The 12,399-nt window shown below is 43.9% G+C and overlaps 1 protein-coding gene across 2 annotated transcripts; it reads left to right on the forward strand.

The window, feature by feature from the left end:
- Window positions 1-4,066: 4,066 nt before the first annotated feature.
- si:zfos-905g2.1 (uncharacterized) lies at window positions 4,067-11,539 on the forward strand. 2 transcript variants are annotated; one of them, XM_061225858.1, is made up of 10 exons: window positions 4,067-4,883; window positions 6,384-6,466; window positions 7,018-7,381; window positions 7,623-7,801; window positions 7,962-8,024; window positions 8,190-8,294; window positions 9,049-9,808; window positions 10,071-10,274; window positions 10,704-10,819; window positions 11,196-11,539. In XM_061225858.1, exons 1-10 carry the CDS (start codon window positions 4,523-4,525, stop codon window positions 11,205-11,207), a joined length of 2,247 nt encoding a protein of 748 aa, XP_061081842.1. In that variant the 5' UTR covers window positions 4,067-4,522; the 3' UTR covers window positions 11,208-11,539. The 2 variants fall into 2 exon arrangements, with proteins under 2 accessions (XP_061081842.1, XP_061081841.1); XM_061225857.1 differs by having other exon boundaries at window positions 4,068-4,883; window positions 11,193-11,538.
- Window positions 11,540-12,399: the final 860 nt, after the last annotated feature.

Here is a 12,399-nt window from a genome sequence, read left to right on the forward strand (position 1 = left end):
GGTGCGTTCTGCGGGAAGGCCGGCACAAGTAAAAACCGTGAGGGGCTGAGTGGAATGACTGGCCCACTGCTTACACACACAGGCCTCGCAGCAGGGAGGGGAGACTCCATGAACGGTGGCCTACTTGAAATACGTTTCATGCTCGATAGTTCATATCCATCCCTGATCCATCAGGATGCATGCAGCTGTTACTGCCTTTTAAAATACTTTTTCTACTCCACAAGGTCCACAAGGTAAAACTTCAATACCTTTGAACAAGAGTGAACAACTGCTGTGACCCTCTCAGATTGATTTTGTTTTCTGTCCCATTAGATGTAGCTTATGACCTGGTTGACTAAGGCTATGAGTGTTGTACGTGAATGATGCAGCTATTTCTGGAGTGCTGAAAACTAACCTCATTGTTCAGCCATCTTCATTGGTTTAAAGTTAGTCTTAAATGTGCCCTTCAAAAGTGTAGTCATGGAATATCTTTCATACTATTTTTAAGTCTTTGAAATCGGCACATGGCTCTTCCTTTTCCGTCAAAACTCATGCGTCGTTCTGTAATGGCACTACACTTAGGTTGACTGAACCCACTGGACCTTCAAGCCCCAGATGACTCAATCCAGTCCTCCTGCCTCACGGACTAATCCAGACACCCGCTGTGTTATTGGGAGCAGAGGTGTGATGTCCAGGGGTCAGAAAGTAAAAGGCCTGCCACGGTTTGCTTCCAGCCATGAATTAAGTCAGCCAATTTCACAAATTAGTTTCACCTCCTGGCTGAAGAAATTGTGCTAATTACCTAAATCCAGGTGATGGGAATGAAACACTGGGGAGCATTTCTATTTTCTAAATCTCGCTTCTCCACCTCTCGATGGGACCTGGAAGGGGAACGGCATCATGGGACGCCGCAGCTCCACGTTCCCGGGACAGGTGCGTTTTCCCTCCTCTCCGTTGTTACCTCGCCTGGAGGACTGCCAACGGGCCGTATGTTTTGAGTAGCACAGCACTGTTGTCTCTGCGGCCATTGATTTTACCATTCTCTGCTACAAGCTAAAGTGTAACATAACAAACGCGTCCGCAGCCCTTGCCAAGCTTTCTAATAAAGGCCTGTAAAGAACGGACATAATTCTGCTGTAAAAGGCTTTCAGGATAGGTATGATATGTTATATGAGTTAGGCTAATGAATAGCACATAGCATAAGTAAAGTGCCTAAGCGAAAGAGCTGTTTGAGTGGTAAGTATTTGCTCACTACATTAAATTACTGAATTGAATGTAGTCTTAAAATGCAGGTGCCCTGGGCTCATTACTGATTCTGCCAACAGGTGACGTGTTGGGGATATTGAGTAGTCTGGATTTTTTGGAACTATCTAATTGACAACAGCAAGACTGCAAATGTTGCTGCAATTATGCCTCTTTGAATAGCCGGACAAATGATTTTCACTTCACCATGGACCATATTCATACTGTGCAGAGTAACAATCTCGATATTGTAGATAGTTTGGTCTTGATATTTTACTCTTTTTTTTCTTGTCATTTTATCCACACCCCACCAAACACAATACTATGATAAATACACACAATGAGCAGTCTGAATGAATGTTTGAACAAGTTCTAGCCCAACAGGAAATGGGAACATTACCTCTGAACTGGTCTGTGTAGCATGTACGGAGATGGGAACTGCAAAGTGACTTAAGTGACATTCCAAGTTCTGACGAAGCCCAAACAAATACTCTAAAGCTACACACTCAACACTGTATTATATACCTCCCCAATACACTGTTGAGACAGTGGACTTGTTACATGTGTTCATTACCAACTGTTCCCAGAACTTAATTTGTCTTCCCCCCTCAATGAGCCCTGACAATAATGAGAAAAATGCATTTCACTGATGCTTAATTGAACACTGAATAACATTAATGCCATTTATGGAATTCATCAAAGTGATTTCCTATGAATAAGAAAAACCTTTTTGACTTCAGTTTAACAGTGGATAGAAGCAAAACACAACCATTCTTTGCAAATACTGCCACCGTCTGGTCATAGAGAGTAAAACATTTTTTTTCACTTGCACGCAGGCTATTCAGCTGGTGGCCAGGGTCATTTACTATATACAACGCCTGCCATAAGTATTGGAACAGCAAGGCCAATTCCTTTGTTTTTGCTATACACTGAATACTTTCTGGGATTAAGATAAAAAAATATGAACACGGGACAAGAGTTCAGAATTTCAGCTTTTATTTCCTGGCATTTACGCCTTGATGTGTTAAAACTACTTAGAACATAGCATCTTCGGCATCAGACCACCCAATTTTTAGGTGAGAAAAAGTATTGGAACAGAGAGTATTTAAGTAAATGAAAGTAAAAAACACTTCATATTTGGTAGTTGTCGTTGTTTGTTTGTTTTGGTTTTGAGTTTTGTCAAATACGGAACAGATGGTAGCCATCTATCAGCATTGCCAGCGTTTATTGAAACTTAAAACGGCAGTTCCACACAGTTCAACGCGCAGTAATGTTACTGCAATTGTTTGTTTGCGCTGTTTAGTAGCGAATTTAAAACGTAATATAGTGTTGGAGCGAAAGCTACCTGCATAGTCGGGCGTTCCATTCTTCTGGGCAGGGCCACGGCCGCTTGCAATTGCACGTTTAAAGCACATGAACGCGCCATTATTATGAATGGGGGAGGATGTTGAAAACGAAATGGTAGCCTAATGGTAGTTTGTCATTCTGAATGTTTAAAATATGCAGAATTACGCGTATGTAGGCCTATTAATGTGCTGCAATAGTTTAGATTTGATTATTGCGATTACATTGGGTTCCCAAGTCATGGATTGTCCAGTCATGGATTATTCTATGGGGAGAGGATATAGGTTATTTCACCATAAAAAGAAGCAATTCATTTTGGAAAGACTCACAGAGGCTAGGTGTGGCAGGAGAATTGTGCTCTTTTGAAAAACTACACAGATCACCCTGGGCCAGAGGCTAGAAGCTTATTTTGTCTTATTTGCTTTTATTTAGTTCTGTTGTGACAGGAAATGTGAAAAAGGTGTTTGCAGTCTTACATTAACATCTTGGCCCCAAACACATAACAGAACATGTGTATACAATTAAATTGGAACAACTGTGTCAATGATTCAGAATTTTAAACATCAGGCCAATAGTTAGTTCATCATTAGTAAGAAAAAGAAAGTTGTACTCAAGTACAACTTAAGAGAAAATATTGTTTGACTACAGTGTGGTCCGTTAGCATTTGGGCACAATAGCTACTTGTTGTTTTGGCTCTGTAAGCCTACTCCTGCAGTTTGTATTGGAAACAATGAATAATCAGGATAAAGTGCAGACTGTCACCATTAATTTGAGGATATTTACAATATCAGCTAATCAGTGAAGGAAGTACATCCATTTTATATACATAGTCTTTGAATAAAAAGAAAAAGTTTGGAACATCACTGGGAAGAAAAGTTGAGGGGGGGTTGCCTCTGCGAAGGTCATTATTCCTCCACCTCAGAGTGAATTATTCCGCTTATTGCCAAATTAGCTCAATTGAAGAAATTGATGGGTGATCTGACACAAAATTACGAATCACTACATTACATTACATTATTGCCATTTGGTAGACGCTCTTATCCAGAGCGACGTACAGTTGACTAAACTGAGCAGGAGACAATCCTCCCCTGGAGCAATGCAGCAACGGGTGTGCAGATCTTATAGTGGCTACACCGGGATTGGATTATTCCACAACAGAAGACTGCCTCGGTTGGTTTTCACATTGAAGTCAATGGCAAAAAATCCACTTTGCACTCAGCAGACATACTTCCGGGTGCTTCACTGCCTGGACCCGCCCACTCTCTCCAGTTGCTATAGACGCTCTATGAAGAGAACCGATACGTCTAAACAGCAGATACTGGTAGAGATTATCGTTACATAATGATACAAATCGATGGTGCTTTAAAGTGCGGGACATCGTCTCAATATGTGGGACGCGGGACAAAGGGTCAAAATGCTGTCCAGCGGGACATATTGGGGGGAGGGTCTCTGGCGGGATACCTCGGTCACCCAACTTCCGGGTGCTTAGCAGGCTGGGGGCGTGCTTTCCTGTCCTGCATGTAGGCAGTCCACTTCAGTCTAATCCCGTAGAGAAACAGGCATCGTTCAGTCGGCAAATAAAAGGCACTCCAGAAATATTAATAATAACCGGTTTTCAGCTGTTTGAAATGAATTTGTTTTCTTGGTTTGGCGAGTCTGGGCCGTCCGGGTTGATGCTTGAGTCGACGCTCATGATCCACTTCAGATAGGCTACTTACTGCAACTTAGGACGAATGGTGGCTACGGACTGGAAGCCATTGGCTACAAGTTGCCTCTGAACGCAGGAATTTCTTCACTGTACATTAACAACTAACGAGCCATTTTTGGTGGTGGTTCTAACATTTTGCTTACTTTGAAGGGTCGGTCACAACCATGTTTTAACATTAAACGCAAAACAAGTTTGATGCATCACACAGTTCGGCGCATTAAAATTGGTTAGTTTGGAAACGAAATCATTATGAAACAAGAGTTTAGTCCAGGGAAAGGTAATTCCCTCCACGAAACTGGGGTGCATAGCGCAGTGGAGTCGGTTTCACCCGAGCACGCCGTACACGCAGACGACATGGATGTGCCTTTTATCGTTGTAAAACTTGAAGACGAACACGATTCTTCGGACGCAGAATCGTTGGTAGACGCGGAATGGATGCGACCTGTGGAATCTCCTGAATATGACGAGAACGCTGGTCAAGACCCGACCTCGGAGACCGAAGTATCACCATTTCCTACTGAAAAACACTCGAACGACGCGTTACCAAAACACGAGTACTCGGGAGAAAGGGGGAAACAAAATGTTGGTGGCAAGGCTTGCTTATCGCCAGGTAAGCTATGGCTTTCCCAGATGCGTTTCCCAAAATCGGTCCTGGGGCCCCTGTGTATGCTGTTTTTTACGCGACACGAGTTTGGAAGCTATGGTTTGAACAGCTACAACATTACAGCATGCCTACAATTAGGTAATGACACTAATGTGTAACTTACATGGTTCGACAAAACAGTCGAGAAGAGTTGCACACACTGTCTCGCTGTCTTATTGTGTGGTTTTTGAGGCTCGTACCTTACTAGCTTGCGTTTACCCTAGCAACGACGGAAGACAAAATGCTCCAACAATGGGTTGAAATAGATTAGTTAAAGTATTTGCATTCTAGGCCACTAACATTGTTACTACTACTGGTTGATGTTAGCCACCATAGTCCATCTTGAGAGAGGGAGGGGTCGTCAGCAGCATGAACGAAGTTGACCACTGAAGTGTGCATGACTGCAGGGGAAATCCTGGCGACTAGAACCCTCCCTCCCCCATACTGTGGCCCCACAATAGTTACTGCAAAAACAGTGCCATAAAGAGCTAGTAATGGTAGCAGAACTAAAAGTTTCCCAGTTTGCAGATTACCTAGCAAATTACCGCCATTGGGTTTGGTTAGATAGATGCGCAGTCAGCTGGAGTGCATCATGCTTCTGCCAGCCAGTTTTTGGGTTAATTATTTTCAACAATATTATCTTGGGACGCCCTAGGCCCTTAACCCTGCACTGCTCCAGGGGGGATTGTCTCCTGCTTAGTCTAATCAACTCTACATCGCACTGGATAAGAGCATCTGCTAAATGCCATTAATGTAATGTAATGTATACTATCCACAAACTTTCTGCATTACATTTGTTTTTATAATTTATTTTTTATTTTTTACTGCATCCTAAAATTGACTGCCATCTACCAAATAGCTTTTAGGCCACCAGTAATTAATTTGCACACAAAGTTGCTTTTCAGTGCTTTTTGGTTAAATGGTAAATGGTTGGCATTTATATAGCACCTTTATCCAAAGCGCTGTACAATTGATGCTTCTCATTCACCCATTCATACACACACTCACACACCGACGGCGATTGGCTGCCATGCAAGGTACCGACCAGCTCGTCAGGAGCATTTAGGGGTTAGGTGTCTTGCACAGGGACACTTCGACACAGCCCGGGCGGGGGATCGAACCGGCAACCCGCCGACTGCCAAAAGACTGCTCTTACTGCCTGAGCCATGTCGGTTAATATTGTGCAGATTGTCCCTCTGCGCAATTGAGCCTTTACAATATTACAATATTATATATATGTTCTTTGGATGTATGTTATGTGATGGAAGACTTTACTCACCCAGCCAATGGACATCATTCCTTAAGAACACACTTATTTAACCCGTTTCTGAACCCGTTTTGGTGTAGAAAAATGTATATGGTGCGTCAAATGGTGCAATACAAAAAAAAAAAAAAACTTTTGAAATATTACTTGTAACACATTTTACTTAATCTTGCCCTGTTACTTGTAACATTATTGTATGGCAGATTTTGAGAATGCTGGAGCACCTAAGAATAGAGCTTCCAAGAGAAAGAGAAGAGGCAGTGCCTGGACCAGTATAAAACGAAGGGTAGGTCTATCATATTCCCGAAAGCATAAATGTGACTATCAGAATATACAGAGCTGATGAACAGTTAAGACTGTCTACATTCTGACGCTTCCTTCCTACAGGCATTGCTTTTCGTAATTGAATAGTAATAACTGAAATTACTTGTATTTAAAATGGGATAACAACAAATTTAACTGCCGTTTAGATCCCTTTCTTTATAGTAACGGGACATTTATACATCCGACAATGCAGTGTATTGAATAATTGATGATGCAAAATGGTATCAAAGCAATCGTATGCTATATAATACTAGAACACAAATTAAATTAATTACCAGTTAAGTGTGGTCCCTTTTAACTGAATTAAGATGGCCACCAACCAGCTAGGGCCCCAATGAAAGTCACGGATGTACTTTATAAGATGGATGAAGATAGTGACTAGTATCCCGAGGCATTTGTGGATTTGCTTATTTCTGAGCAATATCCAGGGGTGAGTCCAGTGCAGCATGTTGAGCAGTCATTCATCCTTATCATTTCCTCTTGATCGTGCCTCACTCAATGCTTACGTTGCAGAACAAGCAGTCCGTGAGTACAAAAACAACGAGCGTGAGCCGGTTCTCCAAAAGTCAGGAGGCTTCCATACAGACTTTCATGGAGTCTCACGGCAAAGAGCTGTTTGGACCAAACAAGAAACGGGTTGATGAACGCCAGTCCCTTTGGAAAGACCTGATTTCTCAAATCAACACTGAAGTGTCAGTCAATGGGCAGAAGACCCTGACAGCAGTGAAGAAGTTGGCGGTTGTGTACAAGAAGGCAGGCGTCCGCCCGACAAGGGAACACAAGAAACGCACGTCAAGCCGGATGTGCTCTAGAAAAGAAACGGTGAGCCCTCTGGATGCAGAGGAGCTGGCCTGGGGCAGCACTTCCACTCATAAACGTAAGTCTCCACTTCTGCTCCTCCCGTCAAAGTACTCCAGCTCTTTTAAAATAGATTTGCACAGCTGTGACGTCGCTAGGGCTGCTGGGTGGCTGACAGTCAATCAATTTTGATAATCAGTGGGCAAACGTACCTCAAATATTGTTATACAATGTCAAAATGATTGATGGTGACCAAAGCAAAACCCTTTTCATCTCAAATCCAACAAAACTTTGTTTTTTTTTCTGATCTTTCTTACCAGGGCTTTTCCCGATCAATATCCACCACCACCACCCCGCTGCTAGGGGTCAGGGGTATGGGACACAACCGGTGGGATCGTCAGCTTCTGGTGCCTGGGCCCCGTACTCCAGATTCAGGCCTGCATGCATCAGCCCACAGCAGGCCATGGAGCCACCTCCCTTCCCCTACACGGAGTACGATGTGAGTGTGCATTCTCCATTCACCAGCCAGTGTGGAACGTCTAAACGCCCGCAAACGCCCCAAAGTGTTCTGCATTTCTTTTCAAAAACAGAATTGGATTATAAATGGAGCCATCATACTGGACTATGTCCTATATTAAAGTGCAATTACACATTTCCAGGCGAAGCCACAGTGCTGTGAGAAGCTGGAAGGCACACTGTTTGAGGTCCTGAACCTTTGCCAGGTAAGATTTGGTGTCCACTGATGTCTGAGTAGCTTGCATAGTTAAATGTACTCATCCGAGTAAGTGAGCAAGTCAATAATGACTTCCAACTCGAGTCTCTTCGCTCAGATCTTGGCACGGATGTAGTGGCATTAACCTGGTCAATTTTCCTTCTTATTTTGCCAGTTCATGTGTACAGCCATCCAGAGATTGGAGGAGAAGATTGACAGCCTTCAACCAAACTCTTCCTACATGCAGGAGTCTCATCTGAACTTTCCGATTCCTGAAGAGGTGGCTATGATATTTTTGTTATTTGTTGTTTTAGAATGTGGTGAAAAATAAGTGCCTCTGGATTCTGGCATCCCCAAGAAAGTGATTCTAGTTATTTGAGGGTGGAGCTTCAGTCCAATAAGAGAGAGGGGGGATGCATTCTAGTGTCTTGTATGACACTTCGGCTGTGTTTGATTACCACATACTAAGCATACTACTCGTACAACATTACAATGAAAATAAGCCTGCAATTAAGTAGGAGTAGTATGTGGTATCGAACACAGCCTTTGGTCACCACGGAGTCAGCCCTAAGAATCACAAAATGGCTGACAGCTCCATTCCACTCTAATAAAAGCTGCCGGTTGTTGTTATAGAATTGGCCTAACGGATGAGTTGCATTATGTATGCGATTACCAGTCTACAATAAAATGCATCACCCTGGTAACATGGGGGAAAAAGATAGGCCAAGGCTACTTTTGCCTCAAAGAAAATTCAGCTAATATTTGCAGCCATCATTTGTATGAAGGACCAATTGACCATGAAAGGGACTCGGTAGTTTATATTGGTGGCTATATTTCAAACCCTAACACAAAAGCCACTGGCCACTTCTGCGCATCTATCTAGCTTCTACATTGATGTGTACATTTATTTTCTGGATTTGCAGCCATGTTGTCATAATTTGGAAGTGTATGCTCTTTTCCCAGTGGTATTGTTCCCAGTAGCCTATGAGAGCAGTGGGAGGGGACAGCCCAGTTATGGTTTTGTGTTTCTGCAGGTGTCATGGCACAGAATGGCGCACAGTTCGGCGTGGGCGAAGCCCCCACCCTCCCGCGGCTCCAGGTTTGGACTGAGCCGCCTGAATGTGCTGTCCAGTCCTTCCCACGTGCCCCCGCCAGACGACAAACCGCCCCCCTTCCACACCCCTCCAGCCCGCCGCGGCAGGCCACGCTTCCCTCAGAGCAACGTTACGAGACAGCCCGCCCATCCCGCTGCCCCCCAGCTCGACCGCCTCACGTCCGGCAGGACAAAACAAGGGGGGAGGAAGCCCAGGGGTCGAGCCAGGGGCAGGGTGAGCCAGGCCGGAGGCAGGGCAGACCAACCCACAACGGGGAGCCAGACCCAAAGCACAGCAGACCAACCCACAACGGGGAGCCAGACCCAAAGCACAGCAGACCAACCCCCTATGGGGAGCCAGACCCAAAGCACAGCAGACCAATCCCCAATGGTGAGCCAAACCCGAAGCACAGCAGACCAACCCCCAATGGGGAGCCAGACCCGAAGCACAGCAGACCAACCCCCAATGGGGAGCCAAACCCGAAGCACAGCAGACCAATCCCCAATTGGGAGCCAAACCCATAGCACAGCAGACCAATCCCCAATTGGGAGCCAAACCCGAGGCAGGGCAGACCAACCCCCAATAACAAATCAGGTGTTTGCAGCCCCGCCTTCAGGGATCGCCGTTGTGGATGTCCTGCCAGTAAACGTGCCGTTGATGGGACCCAGTAGCACAGGCAACGTCAAGGATGAGCAGCTAGGTAAGTACCATGACCTAGCTTGAGGGGAATTTGCCAGATCAGGGTGCATGTGTACCCTGACTTGTTACACTTTCAGGGTAAAAGTTAATTAATAATAACCGGAAAATGGTGCAAACCTCCCAATACGTCCGATAGGGTCTTAAGCTGAGGGTGATTTCTTCACCCTTCACCCTTTCTTGTACGTACTGAATGAACTGCATTCATTTGACTTGCGATGTCGACCCGGGAGTTGACCTGTGCCGTTCTGCGCTCTCCGCGGCAGTGCTGATTGGCAGCTCCTCACGGAAGGTGCGCATCTCCACCTCGGAGTACCTGAAGGCCTTCAAAGAGTCGGACCCGCAAGGCGCGATGGCTGTGATGCTGAGGGCCGTGTTCACCGACATGGTGCTGGCCCACAGCTGGGTCACGTGGAACCGATCTGGAGGGATAATGCAGCTGGACCCCAACAAGATAGAGGCCATAAGAGGTGAGGCTTCAGGGCTCATTGTGGCTCTGTCCCACAATGGGTCCTATGTGAGTTTAAAATGGGAGCCTTTCAATTTAGTCTGACTGACCACAGTGGGGCTTCAGACGGATGGATGCAGTAATCTGTATCAGTTGAAAATGGCTGAAATGAATCATATGGGTATTGGCCTGATACTAATATTATGGCCAGTATTATGTACTTTATCCATATTTCTGAAGTAAATGGTGTAAAACATCATGCTCATAAAATAGCCTCATCATGTGCCTTATTATACTAGCAAAAGATACCGTTTACTTGAATGTGGAAACTTGTCTGCATTGTTCACATCGGCCAACGTGGCCCAGTATATATCAGTTATGGACATTGTCCCAGAGTGCAGGCATTAGCGTCACTGGTCGGTGCTCATGTGCCTTTCTCTCTCCATTTCAGAATGGCTGGCAGAAATGTTTCCCAAGCATGACCTGGATGTGAGGGGGGTGGACTGGGCCACCTGTCTGGGGGTCATCAGCAGTGTGACGAAAATGCTTCGCACCAGGATGGAACAGGTAAGAATCAAAACACGAAGTGGGGGAAGGGGGGGTTGACTTGTTGGATGCCGTTTTGGTAATATAGTTCAATGTCTATTCAAATATCATGAAAAAAAAAACATGAAATAAATGCAGACATTTAGAATTTTGCCTCATTGATTTCAAATACATTGGAACAAGAGAAAAAAGAGAAAAAATTGCCAATTTGACAACTGTCGCATATTACTACATATACAACTGTATATATTACACGCTGTGTATATATTACAAGCCTGTGCTAAATAATGTTGAAGGCAATGTGCTGAGACGTTTAGCCTCATCAAGGAAATAAATTAAATCATAGATAATTTATAATGTAATTAAATGTAATTTTGTTTCCCCCACTGTTAAGCAGGCAGTGGCCTGAAGTAGTTGCAGGGCAACGTCTTGGCAAGACAGCCAGGACAACCGCAACTTGTGGGCATCGATGGCTGATTCCACTTGGTGTTCAAAGACAGGAAATGTGCATGCATTTTAAAGTATCCACTAGGGTTATTGTCTCACTGCTACTAATTAGATTAGACACTAACAAGCTGCGTGCAATGGAGAAAAATGATGATGTTCGTGAATAGCGTTCTTTTCTCTGTTTCGGCAGAGTACAAGTGGTTACACTGAGATTACTACTGGTTATTCTGTTATTTTAAGGGACAGTTTTGGTTGGACACACTACACAGTATAGTCTGAGCCAAATATTTTTATTTTTATGTAAGGTATTTTACATGTATGATTTTTCTGGTTCCTTCATGAAAAATGTTTACATTAAATTGTTCAGTATCTTTAACACAGTGTCTTTCTTTTTCATTTGAACCCTTACATAAATATCTTAAGTTATTTTTCTCAGAAATTAACAGAAATATAAACTCAAAATATATTAATACTCTGAATCCAGGCAAATAAATATTTCAAAGCTTAAAGGTAACTTTAGATTAAATTTTAGATGAAGTGCTGTACAGTACTGATTTGCACTCTGTGAAGACCATTGGAGAGGTTCTGGAGTTACTGAACAATAGCCCTTACCATCAGAAATGCTTCAATAGAATGCTTACATTTCCCACACAAGTTCTTCAAGCAACATCCAGAGAAAATCATGTTAACTCACTTTGTTAAACAAGGAGGATGGGCCAAAGGAAGTAAGAAAGAAAATGCTAATGTAGAAAGCCCAAAACTAGATTCTTGGAGGGTCAAAGTCTTTTTCACTGTTAATACTTAAATGCAGAATTTAAGTAACTGACTGATTAAGGAGTCCATCTCATTTCAACATGCATAGCCCCAAACAAAGATCCTGGAGGGCCAGTGTCTGCAGGTTTTTGCACCAACTTCCATTCTCAGTTTAATTGGCTTTGTTATATCTGATCTGACATTTCTATATGCACCAGTTACAGCTGTAGGCCAAGTGTTCAAAGTTTTCCTGTGCTCAAGTAGAACAATGCATCTCTGGTTTATAGAGCTGGAACCAAAGCCAGCATGTGGATTAGCGGTCCAGACCAGAATTGTGCATCCCAACTGCGCTTAATTCAGGGGTCGGCAACCCTGGTCCTGGAGAGCCGCAGGGTGTGCTG

Source organism: Conger conger, chromosome 17 (genome assembly GCF_963514075.1).
Source record: "Conger conger chromosome 17, fConCon1.1, whole genome shotgun sequence".
Classification (NCBI taxonomy): Eukaryota; Metazoa; Chordata; class Actinopteri; order Anguilliformes; family Congridae; genus Conger; species Conger conger.

What these genes read in the sequence shown, in the direction of transcription:
- si:zfos-905g2.1 (XM_061225857.1), top strand. Translation starts at nt 4,523, where the DNA reads ATGAAACAAGAGTTTAGTCCAGGGAAAGGTAATTCCCTCCACGAAACT. An exon ending in ACTTTCCGATTCCTGAAGAG is followed by an intron (nt 8,295 to 9,048) that starts GTGGCTATGATA and finishes GTGTTTCTGCAG; the next exon opens with GTGTCATGGCACAGAATGGC. An exon ending in CGTCAAGGATGAGCAGCTAG is followed by an intron (nt 9,809 to 10,070) that starts GTAAGTACCATG and finishes TCTCCGCGGCAG; the next exon opens with TGCTGATTGGCAGCTCCTCA.